Here is a 23432-nt window from a genome sequence, read left to right as displayed (position 1 = left end):
TATCTTGGAGAGTGATTTCAGATGCCAAATGACAATAGCAGGCAAATAACAATAGCTGGTGAATGACAATAGCAGGCATGACTGGATTCGGTGGGGAGAAATCAGCATTGGTGATGAGACAGGAAGCCTATGTCTCGATTCAGTCCAGGTGGGTGCATTGTCTTGAGCTTCATTATCAGTTGCAATTCCAGTTCCTCTTTCTAACCGCCCTTTGAAATTCCTCTGCAGGATAACTGATACTTTTAGGTCAGCAACTGAATGTCCTGGAAGGTTACAGTGCAAGTTACAGTGAATACCTATACAGATCAGTGAGGGGAGGCATTTATTTCCCTGAGACCAGCATTCTTGTCTTTTTCTAAAGCTGCACCCAGTTACCTGCAATGAGATCCTTGGCTACTCGAAAGTACAGTCTGTTATTTCAATACCCTCAAAGGAAACCTTTTATCAGATGACATTCCCACCTGACTTGTTCAAGAATATGCCTACTAATGCCAGGCCTCTCAAATGTCTCTGTTAAAGTGGAGATTACTGACAATCTAAAACAATACAAAGTCAGAAGAGGAAAATGTAATTCTGTGGGGAAAGTATCTGCCTGTCCAGATCTTTTGATGGGAAGGGAAATGCAGATGTGCCCCTGCTCTTTCACACTTGCGCTGGATATCCAGTGGTCCTGTCTAATGATCTCCAGGTCTAAATCGCAAGGGCTATAATGTTACCCAAATAGGAAGTTTCCTAAATTGGTTGCGGGAATTAGCATTAAGGAGGTGAGGGGGGGTAATTAGGAATCTCCACTAATGTTTACAGGGGATTATTCCTTAGAGAACTCTCAAATAAATCAGGCAGCTGTTCAACCAGAAAGGTTTTTTAAGAGAGAAATAAAAGGCAAACATACAGAAAATCACACACAGCATGCATACACGGTTAACCAAGAAAATCAGGCACGAAAGTGGGAGAAAGCAGTTTCAGGGAGGGCCATAATTATCAGTCTCAAAGAGCAGAGGAGTCCACAGAGGCAAAGCCTGCTTGTGCGGGGAGGGCGGAATAAAAGTTGAAACAAACAAATAAATAACAACTAGTGTTTCATGGAGAAGAGTCTTAAGTAAGTATGAGGGTGGGTGTATGGATTCAGAACACACTCAGAGAGCACATGGCTGCGGAGCCCAATTATAGGGCAAAACATTCCCTGGGGCAAGCTTGACCTCTCTCTCTCAAAAACCATGGCTTAATGGTTTGGCTGGAGGTAGAATAATAAGTGGGGAGAGGTTTGATGGTTCCTATCTAGGATAAACTATAGGTGAAAATATTGCTTGATGTTCTGGTAAATTACCAGGTTTGCTGAATAGCTTTGATTAGGATAGGTGGGTGAGGAGGAAGCATAGCAAGGCATTGATGGGATTAGACAGGGGTTTTCTTAGGAAACCTCATTATCTCTGGTCTCTCTGGGGCACGGAGGGGCCATCAGTCAATCAACTACCTCTGACTCATGTTTCTGTTGGCATCCGCTCTGGGCCAGGCAGTGCCTTGTACCTATGAGGGGCATTTATGATGTTCCATCCATAAACTGCCCTCTCAGCGTGAGGAAGAGGTCTGATTGCTAACTGTAGGATGGCCTGAGCAGCAATGTACTCGAGTTCAAATTGATTTTTGTTGCAGACCTTAGAAATCACAGGCATAAAGTTGCCCAGGCCCAGTTTAGGGTTTCCTAAGAAAACCCCTTTGGAGATATCACTCATACTTTTCAAAGTTTACTTTGCAATGGGGATTACCTTTCAAAAAAACAACACACAAACCCTAAAATGTCAGTACCTTATCCAATTGCCTTCTTGCCCAGGTTTTTCTATTGACTGGGGTGATATCAGGTAATTAGGTATTTATATTCTGATGTAATGATTCCAAAAATTAAAGGCATGCACACAAAATGTGGAGGGAATAATCTGAATTTTAAATGATGTTCCGTTGATGAATGAGATCTTGAGTGTTACTGGAGCTGTAAAGAAAAGCAAGATAATGTTTAAGGCATCTTATTGTTGATTCATTTTAAAATAGCAAATCTATAGCAGAAAAAACTATTGCGTCGTGTATAGTAATGCCAACTGCTGCTGAACTTTGGCTCTAAACTTCCATGTATGTCATGACTGGATCCAAAGGTAACCTTCAACTATGGCTGATAACTCTAGTTTAGCAAATTCCTGAAGATTTGGGGGCATTGCCTGGTGATATTGCTCCGCAGAGGTGTGTTATCATGGAGTCCAGCCAGCAAAGCTTCCATTTCCATCCAGGGAACTGATCTCTGTAGTCTGGAGATCAGTTGTAATCCCAGGAGAACTCCAGACCTCACCTAAAGGTTGGCAACCCCACCTTCCACTAACAAAAGAATGAGTCGCAAGAAGACTGTTTACACTGGTAGGCGGCTTCTTTCATGAATGAAAGATTCATCTGCCAACAGGAGGTATCTTTGGCTCCAACCTACAGTATTTAGCTATTAGTAAATATTTGTCCTATTGTGGGTGATCCTGTTGAGGGTGTTGTGGGTATTTTACGGTTCCAGTTTTTATCTGTTTTTACTGGTTATCCTTGGGGGCGGGGGGGCGGTTCCCATGTTGTTGGTGCTTGGGGTGCTGATTCTTTATAGCATTCACTGTTTTCTGCTTGCTGTTTCCCATTGCCATAAGTTTGGTTTGGTGTTCAATTGTTGCTGGTTCAGGGTTGTTGTTCTTTGGTGGGGGGCATTGCTGGGCTGCTTGGTTCAATTTAGCTTAAATTACCTAGTAGTATACTTTCAGGTCTCCTGAAAATCTGGTGGATTTTGCTTGAAAAATTCCACCCACAGCTCCCTGGATAGCTCCCAGATAGAGAATATTCCCTATAGGGAATAGTGGCGATTGGAGATTACTAGAGGCACCTTCTTGGGGGGGGGGTATAAAATGGCTCCTGGGGTCTAATTTTTATGAAACTTAGGGGGTTGTTAGAAGGCAGTTATGAGTAGGTTCCCTGCAAATTTGGTGACATTTGGTTAAAAAAATGACACCCCCCTACAAGCCACTGGATATACCTGAATAGTAACTGTGCAATCCAAAGAATACTTTCCTGTTTAGGATTGCTCAGCAAGCTGTGGATCAGTTCGTTTCCAGTTCAAATCCTGCCTCTCCCATTAAGCATCCTTGCCCTCTCTTTAGCCTCAGCCTCCTATTTGCAATATGTGGATAATAGTGACTCACCTTTCGGGCTTGTAAAGATTATAACAAGAAAAGGTATATCAAATCCTTGAAAGTGCGAAGTAATAACAAATGCGAAGTAATATTATTCACTGCAATGGTAGGTTGTCAAAGTGGATGAGCGTAATACATTATCGAATTATATTATTACAAATTTTACTTAATTTATATTCCCCCTTTCTCTCCAGTGGGGGCCCAAAGTGGCTTCCATTGTTCTCCTCGCTTCCATTTTATCTCCTCCCATTTTATCACATCAAAGATACATTGCATGTGTTTACACGGTACTGAGAATAAACCATATTACAAAACCACAACTTACAAGGCATTGAACGCATGTGCACTGTTTCATCTGGTATATTCTTGATGTCACTACACAGGGGCCCATTCATAGGGTTGCGGGGAGGCACTGAGGGAGCAGCTATCAGCAATAGTGTGATGTCACTTCCAGGGAAAACATAGAACTGCCATCAGGCCTCTCCAAGAACCACCAGAAACTCTGTGGTAAAACTATACAGTTTTTTGATTATTCCTAGAAAAGGTGTGATGTCAGTTCTTGGTTTTTCATGGAAGTGACATCACTCCATAGACCTGATGGCCATTAAAAAAAAATCTCTCGCTGCCCCTCTGAGTGTGCTGGGGAATCCACCGCCTCCAGTGGTGACTGGCAACTCTACCCATCCGCAATATTGGAGGTAAAATCATCCTATAATTAATTTACTACATCAAAACAGGATTTGGTCACTAGGCCCTAGACGTTGTAAGACAGATAAACAAAGTGGCAATTATTTCAGATTAATATAAGAGTTCAAAAGTTTGTTTCAGTAATGGCTACCACTGAAAATCTGTGCCACATGGAGAAATCAAATTTAGCCTCTGATACATTAAAAATAAAAAACTCAGACAGGAACACTGCAAGTCAGTGCCACGTATGGATAACATCTATGAAGGTAAACAGTTACCCTTTGTCAGCGAACCATAAGGTTGTCAACTCTAGGATGGAATTTCCTGGAGATTTAAGGGTGGACCCTAGGGAGGGCAAGATTTGGAGAGGGAAAGGATCATAGGGGTATAATGCCATAGAAGCCATTCTCCAAAGCAGCCTTTTTCTCCGGGGAACTGATCTCCACAGCCTGGAGATCCATTTTAGTTCTGGAAGACCTATTGTGTAGAAATCAAGGGTGACGGGGACAGGATGTTAAAACCATGTCTGAAAAGAGCTGATGTTACAGTTGTGCTTTATACTTTGCTTTTCTTCCCTTGCATTTTTCCTCTTGCAATTTCTGCTAGCTAATGATATTCCATGTCCTAAAGCTTACCTGATATGATCACAGAGTGGTCCTGAATGGCACCTGTTCAGAACTTCAGAGCTGCTCGAATTGCCTGGCATGCTGCCCTCTTCACTTCTAAAGCCCGCTCAGGCTGGCCTGATTGATAGACAGCTACCTGCACCTGAACTTCTGGCTCGGTCCCATCTTGGTCTAGCAATAAGTCACAGCAGAAGAACCCATCTAGCAAGCACCTCAACCACCGCCGTGCCCTGGCCTCCTGTTCTGGATCCAAGCTTGGGTCGGGATCTGTCTGTACAATCACCCCAACCAAGGCCACTGGGGTATAGTAGATACAGTTCTTCAGCTTGTGTAGCATTTCAGCTAGTCGATCCAGTTGGTCCCAAGACTTTAAGGAAGGGGCTCTGCACAGAAAGAAGATCAGCTGGGAATATATCCTTTCTTGTTGCCGGGAACAGCCATTTTCGTGAGTCGGTGGGGGCCTCTCAGGCCTCTGACTGCTTGCTTGATCGCAGCAGATGACTGAGCTAGTGACGTGAAAAGCTGGAATAGGGAATTTAGCAAACACTTCTTGGCGGAACTCCTCCACTGCCGCCTGGCTTTGCAGTTCCCCAAGCAAATGCACATTGCCCCCCATCATAAACTGAAGGGTCACAAACTCCAGCTCCAGCTTTTCCTCGAGAGGAAGGTCAGATCTGGAAACGACTGCCAGCAGGTCTCTGACTAGTTTGAGGCCAGCTTCCTGGCCTTCGCTGTCCTGCTCCATCAGCCTCCCATGAGCTCTCCCAACTTGTTCTGTGATCTCCTCCCAGGATCTTCCCACCTGCCTCAGAATCTTCTTTTGGGTTCCTGAAGTCCATCCTTTGAACACGTTTTGGCGTGATACAATGTGCTCAGCATTCTTGATCAGCGTTTCTGTGGCCTGCTCCAAAAAATCTTCCTGTACTCCTTGACCTTGCTCTTTGATCTTTGGCCTGGCTCCTCCAGCCACCCCCTTGACAATCTCATGATCCCTGCCCATCTCCGCAGAGATTTCCTGCCCAAGTGTTCCATCTCTGGCATCTTCCTGTGGTCCTTCTGTCTGCTGTACAATATCCTCCTGATCTGTTTCCTCCACCTCTGCGCTCTGTTCCCAAAGTGTTCCATTCAGCTCCGAGATGTCCTGCTCAGCATCTGCCTCTGTCTTCTCCTCTTGGACTCCTCCCTCCTGCTCCATTGCCCTTTGGCTCCTTCTTCCCTTTGTACATTTCCCCTGATCCTCCTCTGACTGACTTCTTGTTGCCTAGCCCTGTAGGCTCCTTTGTGTCACAATATGCATTGACTCAACTCATTTAGCACATGTTGACTTGACTCTGGGTGACCTTGTATGTGGGTCCTGTTTGTAAACATCAGGTTCAATACAGTACCCATATGAAAAATGGTGGCACTCACTGGGTCATGTTTTATAGAAAAGCAATATGCTTCTCAATTTTTGCAATGTATTGACCTTTCGGATCCATCTTTGCATGCATTTACTCCTGCTGAGGTTCTGTCATAGTGACATACTCTCTCTTCCAATATTCTATTTGGTTTTGCTTTAACATCTTTTAGTTTAAGATTTGGGATGGATTCTCTGACTCTCCTTCCGATGTCTTCCTCCAATGGAGACAGATTTCCTCCACCTGAAGAAGAACTGGAATCCAGCTACACAATACATTTGGCCACAAGTTGGGTCATGGTTTCCTCAATCTGACTTGCTTTCTCTGTAGCAATACAGCATCTGTGGGGAACTTGATCTGAATTGGGACAGCAGGGCTAGAGGAGGAAAGGCTTCTGCCTCCCTCCCCATGCTGTTTTTCCAAGCCAAATTGGCCCTGTGTGGCATTATTTGCCCACTTGCAGGGCTGCACATACACTGAGTACTGCACAGTACCATTACAGGCTGTTTTAGCTCAGGAAAATGACATGGGGGAAGGCTGGAACTCTCGTCTTCTGGCACCATAATCCCAATCTGAATCAGGCACTGCAGTGTCGGGAAGGTAAATTCCCTGCAGTTGCTGGGGGATGCCTTGCTTGCTCACCAAAGTTCTACAGCTCTAGAGATGGTGTGCTAAGCATGCACAGCTGCTTGGCGTGCATCACAGTTCAAACAAAGCACTAATTAGTGAAGGGTCACACCAGTCCTTACCAACATCATATTATCTGGCCTCAATCTACTGCAGCAAAACAAGAGAAGAAAATCACAACTCTGAACTCCTCAGCAGCACAAATCATCTAAGTCCAACACATTTTTTAAAATTCTAGCATAATTCCTTAAAGACTAACACATTTTCATCAGAGGATAAATTATTGTGGACTAGAGCCTGATTTTTCAGTATTGAATTGTCTCTGTATTTCCATTATTTAACAAGAATAAATATGTGTGCATCTGTAAGCGGCTACAAAACTCCTGTTTGGTTTTCTTGATAGGAATGTAAAATATATGCTCTGATGTCATTTGGCAGGGCTTTTAAAACAGTTGTCATACAGGGTCTTTCAGTACATTTTGAGTCTGGGTATTCTGTGGTTCTTACTGTGTGTGTGCTTTAATTGTGATTGCATTTATCATCTTTTTCATTTGTAGGCACATATACATCATGTTGACATTTGGAATGGCAGGATACAAAAATTCTAGTTATATAATTTCCATTTAATTGGAAAGCTGGCCCTGGTGAACTTTTTTAGTCTCAGCCCACAGGGCTTTTAGGTTGCCAACTCCAGGTTGTGAAATGCCTTAAGATTTGGAGGGTGGAGCCAGGAAAGGGCAGAGGTTGGGGAGGGACCTCCATGGGGTATAATGCTGTCAAGGTCCCTCTACAGGCAGCTGCTTTCTTCAGGGGAAACTGATCTCTGTGGTCTGGACATCAGTCGTAATTCTGGGAGATCTCCAAGTCCTACCTAGAGGCTGGCAGCCTTACTCTGCTTTGACCCATGTTTTATTTAAACAAGATTGTCTTTTCCCTCTAGTAGATGTTTATCTTAAGGAGCTGTAGGGCAACTTGCTGGGTTTCTCCTTTTTATCCTTGCAACAATCCTTGGTAACTGATCCGAACTGCAACTGTGCATTGAGAACTGCGCAAATATCTGCTCTCCCACCATTACACATCTGGCTCCTGCTTGTTCCAAGCTAAGGCTGCCAACTGACAGGCGATGGCTGGAGATCCCCCAGAATTACAACTCATTTCCAAATGACAGAGAACAGCTCCCTGGAGAAAATTGCTGCCTAGGAAGATGGACTCTAGGGCATTATACCCCACTGAGATCCCTCCCCAACCCCAACCCCCCTTTCCAGGATCCGTTCCCCTCAAATTTCCCAACCTGCAGCTATGGTTGCCACCCTTCAGATGGTAGCTGGAGATCTCCCAGAATTACAGCTGATCTCCAGGCCACAGAGATCTGTTCCCCTGGAGACAGCAGCTTTGGAGGATGGATTCCAAGGTATTATGCCCTCTTCAGGTCCCTCCCCTCCCCAGTCTTAACCTCCCCAAATCTCAATTTTATTTATTTGTGTAAATATGTACGTGTCATTTATAGTCCTTCTTTCTCACCGAGACTTAAGGCGGATTATACAGTGTGAGATTAGTAGAGTCAATAGCAGGAATATTCCTATAAACAATGCCATAGGGTAAACAGATACAAGTTCTCAAAAACTTTAGTAGGAATCCAATACAACATAGAGCTGAGGTCTATGGTTCCTAACTCATTAGCGGATCCTTTCTAGAGTTACCAACCTCCAGGAGGTGGCTGTAGAGCGCCAGAAATTACAACTGATCTCCAGGTGACAAGAGATCGATTCCCCTGGAGGAAATGGCTGCTTTGAAGGGCTGACTCTGTGACCCTTCTAGCTCCCCCCACCCAAATATCCAGGAATTCCCCACCGTGGCGCCAGCGACCCAATCCAGCGCCATCCCTCGCGCGCCTTTCCCCTTCCTCCCCTCAGGCCCCAGCAGTTTTTCGGCGCGCCGCCGCCCGAGGCCAGGCCGCTTCTCCTCCACAGCCGGGCGGGCGCGCCGGGGCTCCTCCTCCTCCGCAGCCACGGGGCGGGGAAAGGCCGTCTCTCTGCCGGGCCTCTCCCTCCGGCCTGCTGCGTTCTGGCGGCATGTGAGGCGGCGCGGCCTGCTGCTCAAGGTGAGTCCCGCCGCCGCGCGTGAGGGAAGAAAGGCGCGCCCGCCCGCCCGCCATCGCCGCGCGGGAGGGAAACGAACGGCCGACGAGTATTCGCAGCCGCCTAGTGCCCCTTTTCCTCCTCAGGCTCGGGGCCATTCTGTGCCCAAACCGCCGCTCCCCCTCCCCAGCCTTTCTCCCCCATCGATGGCCGCAGAGCCGGGCTCGCCAGGCGTTTATTTTCTGTCTTTCGCCAGATGGGGGTTGCGAGTGGGGGGGGGGCTCGATTCTCTTCGCCCATTAACGGCTGATTAATAATTATTAGCATGCTGTAAGGATAACGCTTCCATTTCTCGCCCGCCTTTTCTCCAGTAAGGAATCCAGTATTCAAATGCAAACTGCTTGCGGGGGACTCGGCGGGGCTTAGGCCCCGGCCCGCATGCATCGTTTGGGGGACTCCTTTAAAAATAAAAGGATTCCTGGTTGGAATTGGTTTCAGCAGGATAGCGGTGTTGGTCTGCAGTAGAATAGCAGGATTTGACTCCAGTAGCACCTTCAAGGCCAACCAGATTTTCGGGATTTGAGTCCAGTGGCATTTCCAGTTTGAGCTTTCAATGGTCAAAGCTTCCTTCTTCAGACGGAGTAGGACTGGAGATCCCTGAGCCTTTGTATCTACCCACCTAAACATATTTCCAGGGTATGAGCTTTCCAGAGTCAAATGGCTGGAATTAGAGGGTGGATTGGGGCTATTGTTTGTTTATGGCTAAGAAATGGGGCAGGGAAGTCTGGAAACCTAGTCTTCAAGGTGCCACTGGGCCCAAATCTTGCTCTTCTATAATAACTGCAGACCAACACGGCCACCTACCTGAAAGTATCCCTCTCGTGTGAAGGGTGCCTTTTTAATCTTTCCCAACGCTTTTTTGATCTTCCCAGCCCTTGTTCTGAGCATCCCTCAAAGGCAGGCACATCTGTTGTTCTCTCTCTCTCTCTCTCTCTCTCTCTCTCTCACACACACACACACACACACCACACGCGCACACACACACAGTAATCCCTTTTTAGCAGAGGCCTTGACATGCTTTTCAGAAGGAGGACCGCTTTTCTTCATTATACAAAATGGCCTTTGTCTGTTGATGAAAAAAAGCAAGATTTGGGTCCAGGAGCACCTTAAAAGACCAGCTGGATGTTTAGGGTAATGAGGTTTTGAGAGTCAAAGCTCCCTTCTTCAGATACAGAAGTGAAGATTCACTTCCCCTGTATCGGAAGAAGGGAGCTTTGACTCTGGAAATCTCATACTCTGGAAATCTGGCTGGTCTTTTAAGATGCTCCTGGACTCATATTCTTTCTCTTCTACTGCAAACCTACACAACTACTCACCTGAGGCTATATTGATGAGGAAAGATTTCTGTCTTGTTTCCTTAATTCACGTGAGTAAATACCTCTGTGCATCTTTCTCTTTTCCCACCCACCCCCCTCACAGGGTAGCACCTGGCATACATGTGCGGCAGAAATCAGGATCCTAAGTTGTTAGAACAGTTTATACCAGTGCAGATTGCATTTTTTTAGAAATGACCCTTGCTTTTTTTTAAAAAAAGCCCACACCAATCCTTGCAAGTAGCAAAAGGTATACTAGTGAGAAGAACCTTTCTCCCTGATGTGCTAGGTTTCTGTTTGCATGGAGAAAGCACTAGCATGCTGTTCTGTCTTATTCTGTATGCTGGAGGAGTGGTATTTCTTTAATAATCCCTTGTGTTTAAAAAAATCCCTATTAATAACAAAGGACATACCAGGGAGAGGGACATTTTCCCATGATGTGCTGAGCATCTACTTGCATTTCAGGCAGACTTTTTTTTAATGAAAAAGGTACTGGAAATAGTATCTTCCATTTGAAGAGGTGCAATCTGACCTGTTTCATTCTGACAGGTTTAGAGCAGCCTTATTGAGATAGAAAGAGAGATTGATCTATACCTATACTTCCCTCCGAAATGACTTGCTCCTCCATCCCTGGGGTTCATAGAATCGTAGGGTTGGAAGGGACCTTCAAGATCATCTAGTCCAACTCACTGCACAGTGTAGGAAATTCACAACTACCCACCCCCCACACACACCTCTGACCCGTACTCCATGTCCAGAAGATAACAAATCGCTGTCAGGATCCCTATTCAAACTGGCCTGGGGAAAATTGCTTCCAGACTCCAGAGTGTTGATCGGCATTACCCTGGGCGTGTAAGAAGGGGCCAAGAGAACTAAGTATTGATATAACCCTTTCAATCCTCCCTCTCATTATCTGCCTAGGTTCACAGAATCAGCATTGCTATCAGATGGCTATTTAGCTTCTGCTTAAAAACCTAAGAAGGAGCACCCACCACCTCCCGAGGAAGCCTGTTCCACTGAGGGCTGCTTGGTCAGGAAGTTCTTCCTGATGTTTAGCCGAAAACTTTTATAAAATGCCTTTTGACAAAAGAAAGGAAGAGCTTGTCTGCCTGCTCAGACAATTTTCCTTACGGACTGTGTATGGGAATAGCTCATGAGCATTTCTTCTGATTATTTTTTGTATTTTTTTTTTGAATTTCAAACAAAATGAATCTCGTCCCCATCATTTATAAAAAGTGCTCTTGCTTTGTTCTGCTCTCACTGCTTCAAAAACTCCCTTTCTTAAATTCCGTGTAGATGGTTTTGCTTCCAGTTTATCACTTCATGTATCTACTGTGTGACATTATATCTGGTTGTTTCCATTACCTGCTTTTTCACTGCAACAAAATCTACCCTTTCAGTTCTGTATATTTTTTGTATATGTGTACACTCAAAATGTAAGCTCAGCATCCATAAAAACATTAGCCCAGTGAAACATAAGCAATCTCAGGCCGTATAGCTAAGCTTCCCAAGGTTCTCTGAAGTGAAATCCTTTACACAGTTTCCTGGACCGAACCAGATCCTCCCTGCCCATATTACAGAGGGTGGAATCACTGAGAAGATAGTTGATCTAAAGGAGGCCGAGTTCCTCCTTCAGGACCCTCTGCATGAGAAGCTGGTCAGAACGCTGTTGGCAAGCTTGTTCAGGGAGATTTCTTTCAGATCTACAGGTCCCACATCATAAAGGGCTGTTCAGGTAATGTGTTTAGTAAACAATCCCAAGTTCTGATGGCCATCAAATTAGGTGGAAGTAGGCTTTGTTTTGCATAAATGTGGCCAGTTTTTCATGTTTTATTCTTAAAACAGTAATTGAGTTTGCAGAGTGTGGGATTGAGCAGTATGGGAGCAGAGGATGCAGAAGGGGTGGCTATCCAGTGCTGCAAAGGTTTGGCTTCTGAGTACCACGGCCACTTCCAGATGGTGCCTAAATTCCCTTCCCAACCATGAGCTTTACTCTTGCATGCATATATTCATTCAAGATAAGTGAAAAATTTTGCAAGTGAAGGATTGCAGGGGCCATGTATGTAACTCTCCCTGTAAATCCTGTGCTTGAACTTGGTGACCTGTGATGTCTTCAGAAACGTTCTCCTTCAACCATCTCCAGGAAACCTGCCACCATAGAGAATACTGTGTCAGGAAAGACGCACAAAGAATCTGCACTCCAGAATGCATCACATCTTTTTAAGTGAATTGCCTTTGGCTGACTGATTATTTCTGAGCTCACCAGAGGCAATCTTCTGAAAACGATGCTACTTGCCAGAAATAGTTCTTTTCACCCCAAAGTCAGACATTTGAGCAGGAACAGTGCACAATAGGATTTGGGTCAGTGGGAACGTGGTAAAAAAAACCTGTGTCTGGAAACAGCCTAAGGGCACATTGACATATTCCCTGAGATGCTTCTCAGAGTAACATATTCCTTTTCCTGGGACTGTCCCTGCTGACCAGGGAAAACTCTTCAAACTGCTCTCCACAATTTTTTTTTTTGTCCATGACTGATTAGTGTTATCAGTGTGGATTGATGGGGAACTAGCACAGACTGAAACACCTGCATGTCTGGATTGTTGGTTGTACTGAAATGCTTTCCATGAAATTACAGTTTTCTGGACTTATTCTCCCAGGGATAACACATCTGCTGCTTGTTTGCGCAGCTCAGAATAGCTGATGGTGAAGTAATGCAGAAATTTCTCAGATAGTATTGGCATAGGCGTTGCTAGAAATATCAGGATTTTTAAAAAATTCTATATTAAAAAAGCATGAGTGTAAAGATAGTGTTATTTGGGTCTTGTTCTAGCATGTTCCAGTCAAGAGCAAGGTTAGTGATTTGAAAAACTTTATTACTGGGTTACACCTTCACAAAACATTTTGATAAATAATCTCTTAGAAACAATGTTCCATGTGGTAAAATTTTTGTTTCCTGCTCAGATGGAGAGTGGTATTGGGAAGTGTTCCTCACCAGCAAAAGTAGCTGAGGTAAAACATGGAGACTGGCTCTGAAGCCACCTCTTAATTACTTAATGAGGCATATGATCAGTTTCTCCACCTTTACATTTAAAACAAAATGCTGAATGGGCTTTTTTCTAGTTTGTGGTTAATAATAACTTTATATAGTTATTTTATAATTAGTTTATATTGGTCTTACCATGAGCAAAGCGCTTAACATAGTTATGTTGTTATCCAACATAATATTAATTTTATGATGCTATCTATCCCTTGTTGCAAATAGGTTGCGTGTGTGAATCTGGCTTACCTGCAGCCACCTAGTAAGTTAGAGGCAAAACTTAGACCAGAGATATTCTTTATAAAATACCTGTATTTCTGTCTGCAAGAACACCTTATTTTGACCTTACTGGGCCTTTAAACAGCATAATTGTGCTCTGCTGTTGTTCAGTTTGTTCCTCAGTGAGCTCTCAACCATTCCTTCAATGACTTGACAACACTTCTTATTATCTCCTACCTTCTGGCTCAAAGCAGTGTTGATTAAACTCTGGAGAAATCCATGTGTGATAAAGTGTGTATATGAAGGCCGTGCATGTTTTGACACAGAATCTAGTCTCTGACGCATACATCTCAAGCTCAGTTTTTATTTCAGAGCAAGCACATGCTAGTATCTGATGAAGCTCTGACTCACAAAAGCATATGCTGGAATAAATTTTGTTAGCCTTCAAGGTGCCCTTGGACTTTTATGTTATTTTCGTAGTCTTTGTGGTTGCCGAATAAAGTGTGAATGATGTGCATGCAGCACATGCTTAAACCAGGTGTGGGGTGTTCATTAATTGTGGTGTTGAGCTAGTAGGCTCAACGCCAGATGTCCTTATCATGGTTACTGGTCAGTATCTATATTGCCACATCTCAGTATCTGCCAGAATGTTCAAAATTAGTTAACAAGTAATTTACACACACCTATACACATTTTATGACTTGCATGATCATCTCTACCCTGTATTGAACATTTTGGGTTGCTGCCACATTTACTTTTCCCACTCATTTTGCAGATGCTTCTGCTGTTGGAAAGCCTGTAGTTGGCAGTTCTGAGGAGCACATCTAGTAAGTTGGTAGGCCTGGGTCTTTTCTTCATGTTTTAATTTCATGGGTAGTAGCATATCTACTAGATAAATCCAGTCTGGAAATAATACATGGGTAGTGGTTTTTAGTGGGTTTCCTTGCTTTTTATTTAACCACAGAAACATATGAGTACACGAAGACAAAATAAAATCTCATCAAACAGCTGCGTTGCTATACAACTTAAATATCCTAGCTAGATTTTTAAAAGTCAGTGTGATGGCAGTAATAAGAACTACACTGATAAAAGGCAAAAGTACTAAAACCTCCCAAACACATTTAGCTACCAAAGGCTCAAGTAAATTGGACAGATTTCATCTGGTGCTTAAAAGATGATGTTGTTAGAGCCAGCCTCATTTCTGACAGAGGCACCTGGAGAAGGGATGTGCTCAACAGACAGGCGGGCTCCTATGAGGAAAGGTCTGTTCTTAATTTGTTGGAGAAAACATAGAGAACTTCCTCCTTATTTACAAGTTCATATTGTAACCTTAGCTTAAAGATGATGCAAGAACAGCAAGATGTTTCAGAGCAGGTAAACTGAAATGCACACGTTCAGAGTCACAGCCACTGAATGCAAGCTGAAACAAAAATTTGGTGTCGCTTAGGCTTTGGGAAACCTTAAACAGTTGAGTAGCTAGAATGGAGTCTTCTGCCAGTGCCCTTTACTGTAACTTTGAATGTGCTGGGGAGATGGCATAGCCATGACAGTGCTACTGTTCACCGTTGGTTTTGGAACTTGCGATGTAATGTGATGCCCATCCCAGCATAACATTTTCAAATGAGCCCATAAGCACAATACATTGGAAGTTCGTGTTACATTTTTTTTTCTCTTTCAGGGCCAGGTCTATAAACAGCACCTGAAAGGTATATCAGCAAACCAGAATATTTGTTTTTGAATCTGCTTTTGCCTTCATGCCTGCAGTAGGCTAAGCCAGAGAGAGGTAGGATGGTGTAGTGGCTAGAGTGATGGACTAGGATCTGGATGACTAAGGTTCAATTCCCCGCTTTGTCATGGGGTGGTCACACACACTCAGCCCAACCTGCCTCATAAGGTGTTTGTGAATTTAAAATGGAGAGGAGAACAATGTAAGCTGCTTTGGGTTCCCACTGGGGAGAAAGGCAGTGCGTTAATGACGTAAAATGAGAAGAGACAGTTGATGCTTTCTGAGGAAGCAAAATTGCAGACTCTGCTAGCAGAGGTGGTATGGACATGATCTCACAACCCATTAAGGGAAGAAGAATATATGAAAATCAGCAGGTGGGAACCAGTCAAAGACTAACATTGCTGTAGATTATCCTTCACTCCTGGTGGGAAATCCAGGCTTGGGGAAAACACACTGCAGTATTTCATGGGCTTTTGCAACAATCGCACAAAGTGGAGACCTTTTTTTAAAAAATGCAGTCAGGAAACTGAGGAACCTATCGAATATTTTGATTGGACAGTAAAAGTTGTATAGCTTGGCCCATAAGGCCGTTTTTTTAGCAGAAATGTTAAACAAGTGTTTGGACTTGTTCAAGTATGTTTGTATTGGTAAAACATTAGCACCACAAGTCTTTGGGCTCACATATGTCATAAAGACAAAAAATGAGCAATTAAAAAGTAACGAAAAACATTTTTAAAATTAATAGCAGCAGTCCATCCACACATGCTCATTAGAGAGTTCTTTTGTTTTTTAAAACCAGCTGTGCTGTGACTCTGACAGACCAGAGCTGCAGGTCTTCCAAAGACTTGGAACTTCCCTCCATATAGAATGACTTGCTTTGAATGTTAGTATGTTCTTTCCCAGTCCTGTGTCTTGCTAGCAGTTTTATTCGATTGATCCATATTGGTGCACAGTAGTGGGTGGGTGAAGAATTTTACTGTGTGGAACCTTGTAGATCTCATGAATCGATAAGAATGAACAGTAAGAGATAAACCAATCACTTGTGGGCTGCTGTTTGTGTTCTAGATTGGAACAAGATGAATGAGCATCCGAAGAAGAGGAAAAGGAAGACTCTGCATCCTTCGCGCTATTCAGGTAGTCCTGTTTATATATAGATTTTGTGACCCATCAAGTTACATGACAGTTATGCCCCTACTTCACTCCTTTGCTTTCTTTCTGATCCTGCCTCATTTTCCTTTTCTCTGATCCTTGCCTCACAAGCTAGATAGTGTATCTCGGCAGGCAAAGCAAAGCAAAAAAAAAAAAAGACCTTTAAAGAGGTGGTGGGGAGCAAGTGGAGTTTAGCTCTGGTCCTCCCCATGGCGACGATGGGTTGAGCCTCCTGACAGACAGTCTACTCACAGTCACCCACTGTCCCCCCTTTGAACTACATCAGGGGGTTATTTTAATGTAAAGGGGAAAGCCCAGGGAATGCCACAAGGTGTGCTCAGAAGGAACATGGCATCATGTGGCCGCAGGGGCTTCTTGCTCTCTCTGCTGGGAAAATCCTTGGGTGGAAGCTGTCAAAATGGTACCTTCTCCTCTGACAATGCCGGTTCTTACATTTGATAATTGAAATTTTCTCAGTCGCACTAAGCAGCACCGCTGTTGCCACCATTGCACAAAACATTCCCCCCACCCCACGCAGCAGTAGCAGCATTGCTCCTAAAAATGATAGACAATGAGAGCAGTGATGAGAGGGCAGAAAATTTTCCAATGGTATATCTTTCCATGGAAATTTTCTGCCCAACGTATGTAAATATAGCCTGTTTATCTTTAGTTTTCAAGGCGGTTGTGCTGCAGTCAATCATGTTAGATGAGCTAAATGTGGCTTAGGAAACATGGATAAACCTCAGTGATCGTATGTGGTCCAGGCTTGTGCATGGAATATCTGCCTTCTTTTGTGAACATGAGTTAAATTTGAATCAGAAAATTTTCCAATTCATATTTTCCCATGTGACTCAGGTCACTGAATGAGACATTGTCTAGACCAGGAAGCCCTAAGGTGATGCCTGTTGGCTCCATGGCACCTGCCAACACCTTTGCTGGCACCCACAGCAGGGCTTCCTGTTGGCCATTGGAGATCTGACTGGTTGTGCAGATTTTTTAAAAAGTTGCTTCAGCAGCAGCTGCCACCGCAGCACAAGGGTCTTCATGGCATCCCTGTGTGTGCATGTAAGAAAATATTTTTAAATGATACGTTCATTTTAAAAAGCATCCAGTTAAACAGTGTGTTTGCCTGAAATGTGGAAGAGTTGCTATTAAAGTTATGCATAATCTCACTTCCTGGTATTCTGTGGTTGATTCAGCATCCAGAGGCAGCCATTTTGTAGTTGTGTCCACCATCATGTGTCAGAATTCCAAGGTGCTCACAACCTTGAAAAGGCTGGGGACCCCTGATCTAGACAGCTCTCTCCAGCAATACAGAGTAGTGGCAGGGGGCATATTAAAGTAGTTATCATAGGGAGGGGGAACTGTGGCGTGATATGGGGAAGAAGGCCAGTTTGGTGTAGTGGTTAAAAGTGTTAAAAGGGACTCTAATCTGGAGAATAGAGTTTGATTCCCCACTCCTCCGCTTGAAGCCAGCTGGGTGACCTTGGGTCAGTCACAGCTCTTTCAGAGTTCTCTCAGCGCCACCCACCTCACAGAGTGATTGCTGTGAGGACAATAATAATAATACACTTTGTCAGCTGCTCTGAGTGGGCATTAAGTTGTCCTGGAGGGCAGTATATAAATCAAATGTTATTATTATACTATTATAAGGAAAATTGAAAGAAGCTGTAGTCCTTCCCTCCATTTTTCACAATATATCCTTCACCCCACCCTGCAGTTACAGTGTTTGTGCCTTCCTTTAACAAAGTGAACAATTTTCTAATTTCAGAGAGTTCCAAATAACACAATTAACAACCTTATCTGTAGCATCCATTAAAAGTGTGGATCATTTTTAAAATGCTAAATATTGTTTCAGTACTAGTGTCCGTCATTAAAAAGTAACAAACGTTTTATGGGCTTGTGTCACATAGATACGCTGATGTTTGCCTTTTTCCCCTAAATTTTTCTAGATTCTTCAGGCTTACCAAAATACATAGACAATAGTGGCATATTTTCTGACCATTGTTACAGTGTCTGTTCTATGAAACAGCTAGACGTGAAAGTTTCTGATAATCGAGGTAAGGTAATGTCTTACTACATGTTTCATAAGGGGGGGGTGAACTTGCCTTTCCCCCCCTTTTCTCTGTAAGCCATATGGTATCTGTGTACAACTTGCATGGACCTTTCTTGTCTTCACAGAAGATGAAGATTGACCGTAATTAAATGTTGCCTTCCACACAGGAGGAGGCAGAACACATTTCTTCTTGCCATTTCATGCCTTCTTTTGCCTATAGTTTTACAATAAATTATCACTAGGCATATCTTGAGTTACGGTTCTCCAATAAGATAATGGGCAGATAATTCATTGTAGGTGACCCTTCTCTAAAAATATTCATTGTGTCCCTGACATAGATGAGTTCAGAAAGTGTTGGCATGTTTGGAAGTAGTTTTGGATCCTACTTCCACTGGCCCACATGCATTTTGGGGAGGAGGGGTCACTGCAGACTCCCCTGTTGCTCCGAGCACTGTTCTTGGGTATTCCTGGGGGAAGCGCTGTTTTGTGTGCAGAACTCCGCTTAGAGATTATAGGATCCTCACACATAATTTAATGAAATCAGTAACCAAGCATTCAATAACTTTATGGAAGCCAGAATTTTATTTGACGCAATTACTGTGGAAGCTTTTAATAAAGGAATTTAAATATAGTTAGGGTAAAGAGAATGTATTTTGAAAATTCTGTTATTGTACGTATGGTCTGTATATGGCAGCAGATGAAGGCAAGAGGAAATATTAAGAAAAAGAGTCCATAAAGGCTCCTTTGACGGAAACTATCATAGCTCTAGCAGGACTATTTTTCCTTTAGTAAGTGGATCAAACACAAAAACACTTCTGACTTTCCCATGACCATCGCAGTAGAAAGCAGGGTCATTCCATGCAACTATGAACACAGCCTCAAAATATTGCAAGTCATTTGTCTTTTTTAAAAAGTCTTCTGTATGTGAAAAAAAGATATTTAATTGTGTGGGCAACAGTGTTCAAGTGTGTCTGTATTGTGTGTTTTGAAATGACAATCAAATTGAAATTGACCTCATCAAAGGCAATATGATGAGTTACCATGTCAATGATAGCTCTTCATTCCATTTCTAACAATGTTGGTAAATTTAAGTATTATTTTGTTTTTCATGCTCTTTTAATGCAAAAAAGTATTCATTACACATGGAATAGAGCATAAATCTGTATTTGAGATCATAAAATGTATTGTTTAAGTGTAGCATAAATTACTAGGTTTAAAGTTTAATATAGTTGGATCTGAAGTACTGAAATGATTGTTAGGATATAGGATTCATTTGAAGTATACGTTAACATCACATGGCTCAAAAACAAAAGACTAAACAATTTTAGCTTCGAAAACCATTTTAGTACAAATATACCATGAATTAGTTTTCTGGGAGTGTTGTTCTTGATCTGTCTTCAAATGCTAGGAAGTGGTTTTTGAATTGAGGAGCAAAGCACAAACATTGTATCAGCCTTTTTGTTGTTTGACAGGAAGGACAATGCTGTGTGTTTTTTGTTTGTTTGTTTAGGGGAGAATGTGTGTAGTCCATGTGCAAGTACGCATTGGAAAACTATTCTAAGCTATTATCCTGCCCTACTTTAATAATTATCATTGCATTGCTGGGGAAAAGCAGAAAGATATTCTTCATTCTTTTAAAATAATGTCGCCCATTCTGAGCCTCCAGAACAGGGTGCGAAAAGCCCCAATGTTTGTATTATATGATATGAAAGGTTCTTGCAAAATGTATGAGCTGAATTAGGATGAGAACACCAAACATCCCTTTTTTCAACAGGTAGATTTCATACTGCAGTACACAGCACAGATACTGATGAGGATGGCAGCCCAGTGCATGCTGGGACATCTCAGTGGAGTGGGGCCCAGTCTAATGTCATGGGGCCACACTTCATGGACTCTAAAAATAAAGGTAAATGATTGTAGTGCCAAAGTTGCACACGTATGGGCACTGGTCTTCAGAAAAAATCCTGAATGCATAGGAAAAACATTAATATTGGTTGAAAGCGATTTCACTAATAAGATCCCTTACTAAAAGTTAAAACCCTTACAGTTTATCAGTCAGAAATCAGTGGGACTCTCTCTTTCTCTCAGGTAGGAATGCTTCGGATTTCCGTTAGCAATCCAAGGAAGATAGGATTTGTATTGGAGGATTTTTTTAAATTGTGTGATATTTACCATGTAAATATCTTTTATAATTCCTGTCACTTTCAAATTGACCTGTGAGCTAGATAATTATTGTCCTAAAGACAGACAGGAATTTGAAGAGGCTGAAATTTAAACCCAACACTCTTGTATACGAAGCTAGCCTATTGTCTAACGTACTCTAATTAATAATGGAATAGTCTAAAATGGGAGACTGGGAGGGGGGAGGAAATCCCACCAAGCACTGCCTTTTTCTAATTTGGGTCTTGCTTCTTTCCTTGCTTCTTTTTGTAGATAAACCAGCGAATAATGGGATTTATAAAGACACTTGCGAGTCACCTATCTTCAATGACACCTTAACTGATGAAGAAAAACCTCTGGATATTCAGACAGTGGAAATTTCCACTACAGAAGTCCAGGCTGTGGAAGTTCATGACATAGAAACTCAAACAATTTCCCCGGAAAAGCTCGAGGCAGAGGATGCTGAGGAAATCCCCATGGAAAGCTGCAAGGTGCTGGGGAAGAACCCTCCTTTGAATGTCACCATTCAGCCAAAATGGCCTTTGCTCCGGGCCAACAGCAGTGGCTTGTACAAGTGCGAACGGTGCACGTTTAACAGCAAGTATTTTTCTGATTTAAAGCAGCATATTGTCCTGAAGCATAAAACATGCACCGAGAGCAACATCTGCCGGGTGTGTAAGGAGAGTTTCTCCTCTAAAAAAGTGCTCATCGAACACTTAAAAATCCACGAGGAAGATCCCTACATCTGCAAATACTGTGATTACAAGACCGTGATGTTTGAGAACCTGAGCCAACACATAGCAGACACACACTTCAGCGACCATCTTTATTGGTGTGAGCAGTGCGATGTCCAGTTCTCCTCCAGCAGCGAGCTGTACCTCCATTTCCAGGAGCACAGCTGCGACGAGCAGTACCTGTGCCAGTTCTGTGAGCATGAAACGAGTGACCCAGAGGACTTGCACAGCCATGTGGTGAACGAGCATGCGGGCCGGCTGATTGAGCTGAGCGACAGCTACCACAGCAGGCAGCAGCAAGGGCAGTACAGCCTGGTCAACAAAATTAGCTTTGACAAGTGCAAAAACTTCTTTGTGTGCCAAGTGTGTGGCTTTCGGAGCAGGCTTCATACCAACGTCAACCGGCATGTGGCGATTGAGCACACCAAAATATTCCCCCATGTTTGTGATGATTGCGGGAAAGGCTTTTCGGGCATGCTGGAATATTGCAAACACTTGAACACTCACATGTCTGAAGGGATCTATTTGTGTCAGTATTGTGAATATTCAACGGGGCAGATTGGAGACCTAAAAATTCACTTGGACTTCAGGCATTCTGCTGAGCTGCCTCACAAGTGCACTGACTGTTTAATGAGGTTTGGCAGTGAAAAAGACCTTTTAAGTCATCTGCAGATGCACGAAAGTGCTTGATTGGATTTGTAGGATTTTTCCCCCTAGCCCAGAATATTAGAATTAAAATGTAATTTCCATGTGGTATCTTAAGGCTAAACCACAAAAACATTTCTTTTTTCCATCCTCTTCCAACCCCCTTGTTTTACTAGCCACTGGAAGAGGATTGTGTTAGCCACAGCCACAGTTTTGTTGTGGCTGTGACCACAGTGGCACCCTGTGCATTGCCCTAATTGGACAGTGGTATTGTGAGTTGCAGACAAGTCGGCTAAAATGTTTCAGTTTACACACACACACACACATGCATAAATACCTCTTTTTGCTTCACCTGTTTACTTACAGGTTGTTCATGAGGTGTTTGGTACACTTATAATAACTTGAGTGCAATAAATTGTTTTCTCTCTTTTTGGGGTTTTTTGCTGGCTTCAGTGTTTGCTGAGCTCAGTAGGAGATAAGTACATCCAGATATCTGACTGTACAGTCTTGGGGTGGGTAGGTTGTGTGTGTCGCTGAACTGTTCACGGTGTTAATAGTGTGTATCATTGATGTCTGAAGGCACAAATAGCATAATGTCATTTTGTACCTATGGAGGGGAATAAATAGATATCCAGATGAACTTGTACATCATTATGTTCATACTAGTATTATTAAGTGTACAGTATCAAACAAATTAGGGGTTTCATCTGGGAAATTTTAAAAATGAATAGAATTGAGGACTCAAGTTGTACACGGGTTCAAGGGCTACTGTGGAAAGAACAATGTGTATAGACATTGAAATACATTCATAATCTGCCATTTCAGTTTTGGGGGGAAATTTTCAAGTGTATGGGGTGAATGTTTAGATTTTGGTGGAGCAGAATCTGTCCTTCTGAATATTTGCATTTGGTGTCAGTATCTGAGCGTCAGCCAAAAAAGTCCCAATTTCAAAGTTCAAATCAGATTAAAAGAGTTGGCAGAATATCAGATCCTGCAGTTTGAGAGCTGAAATAAAGGCATGCTCATCGACATCATTAGTAAACTTGAAAAAAGCTTCAAAGCAAGCCTTGCCTTTAACAGATTTCTTCTCCTTTGTTCCTGTAATGCTGTCCCTCCCTTCCAGTGATTGTCATAGCTGCACGGGTATATACATCTTATGCACGTTTTTGCTCTTTACGTGTCTAGATACCTGCTTTATTCTTAATTACAGACATCAGATTTTTAAAGCCTGGCACGTAGAAATATTCAACAGAAATTACTCGGATCATTTTTATTCCCTTTCTTGTAGATAGGGACAATTATTGCTCTTCACCATATATTAGGAATTTGGCCTGTCTGGTTAATGATAGTAAAAATGGGTGCCAGAGTATCGCACTACCAATCAAGGTTAGATGAGAAAAATTCCAGTGGTACCAAATCCGGCCCAGGGGCTCTTCCAGACTTCATTCCCCTAATGATTTCTCCTACTTCCTCTTTTGTTACTGGTGATCAGGATGGTAAATTCTCAGGCTGTTTCGGCGTAGCATTCACTGAATCATTTGATGAATATAATGCCGAGAAGTTCTGGGGGGGGGGGGTGGGGAATGCAGAACGTCGTTAGTTTAGCTGTGGATTGAATAGAGGAAAGTAATGTCCATTATTGATGGGTTTTGTGGGTTTTCCGGGCTGTATTTCCTGCTGATTTTTCAGGTTGTCCAAGTCTGCAGTGT

General features: G+C 43.0%; 1 protein-coding gene across 9 annotated transcripts; it reads left to right on the top strand.

The window, feature by feature from the left end:
* The first annotated feature begins 8563 nt into the window (after positions 1–8563).
* ZNF639 (zinc finger protein 639) lies at positions 8564–22358 on the top strand. 9 transcript variants are annotated; one of them, XM_054983550.1, is made up of 8 exons: positions 8589–8647; positions 13260–13296; positions 14029–14080; positions 14932–14959; positions 16045–16113; positions 18081–18188; positions 19959–20090; positions 20618–22358. In XM_054983550.1, exons 5-8 carry the CDS (start codon positions 16056–16058, stop codon positions 21766–21768), a joined length of 1449 nt encoding a protein of 482 aa, XP_054839525.1. In that variant the 5' UTR covers positions 8589–8647; positions 13260–13296; positions 14029–14080; positions 14932–14959; positions 16045–16055; the 3' UTR covers positions 21769–22358. The 9 variants fall into 9 exon arrangements, with proteins under 9 accessions (XP_054839524.1, XP_054839529.1, XP_054839533.1 ...); XM_054983553.1 differs by lacking the exon at positions 13260–13296 and adding an exon at positions 12959–13006 and having other exon boundaries at positions 8620–8647; XM_054983549.1 differs by lacking the exon at positions 13260–13296 and having other exon boundaries at positions 8564–8647.
* Positions 22359–23432: the final 1074 nt, after the last annotated feature.

The sequence above is a fragment of the Eublepharis macularius genome, chromosome 6 (assembly GCF_028583425.1).
Source record: "Eublepharis macularius isolate TG4126 chromosome 6, MPM_Emac_v1.0, whole genome shotgun sequence".
NCBI lineage: Eukaryota > Metazoa > Chordata > Lepidosauria > Squamata > Eublepharidae > Eublepharis > Eublepharis macularius.
This window is presented reverse-complemented; position numbering and strand designations above follow the sequence as displayed.

Bases quoted from the DNA above. Each gene is read 5' to 3' on its own strand.
- ZNF639 (XM_054983554.1), top strand. From the start codon at position 16,056: ATGAATGAGCATCCGAAGAAGAGGAAAAGGAAGACTCTGCATCCTTCG. The intron at 16,114-18,080 runs GTAGTCCTGTTT...AAATTTTTCTAG, and splicing joins GCATCCTTCGCGCTATTCAG to ATTCTTCAGGCTTACCAAAA. The intron at 20,091-20,617 runs GTAAATGATTGT...TTCTTTTTGTAG, and splicing joins CATGGACTCTAAAAATAAAG to ATAAACCAGCGAATAATGGG.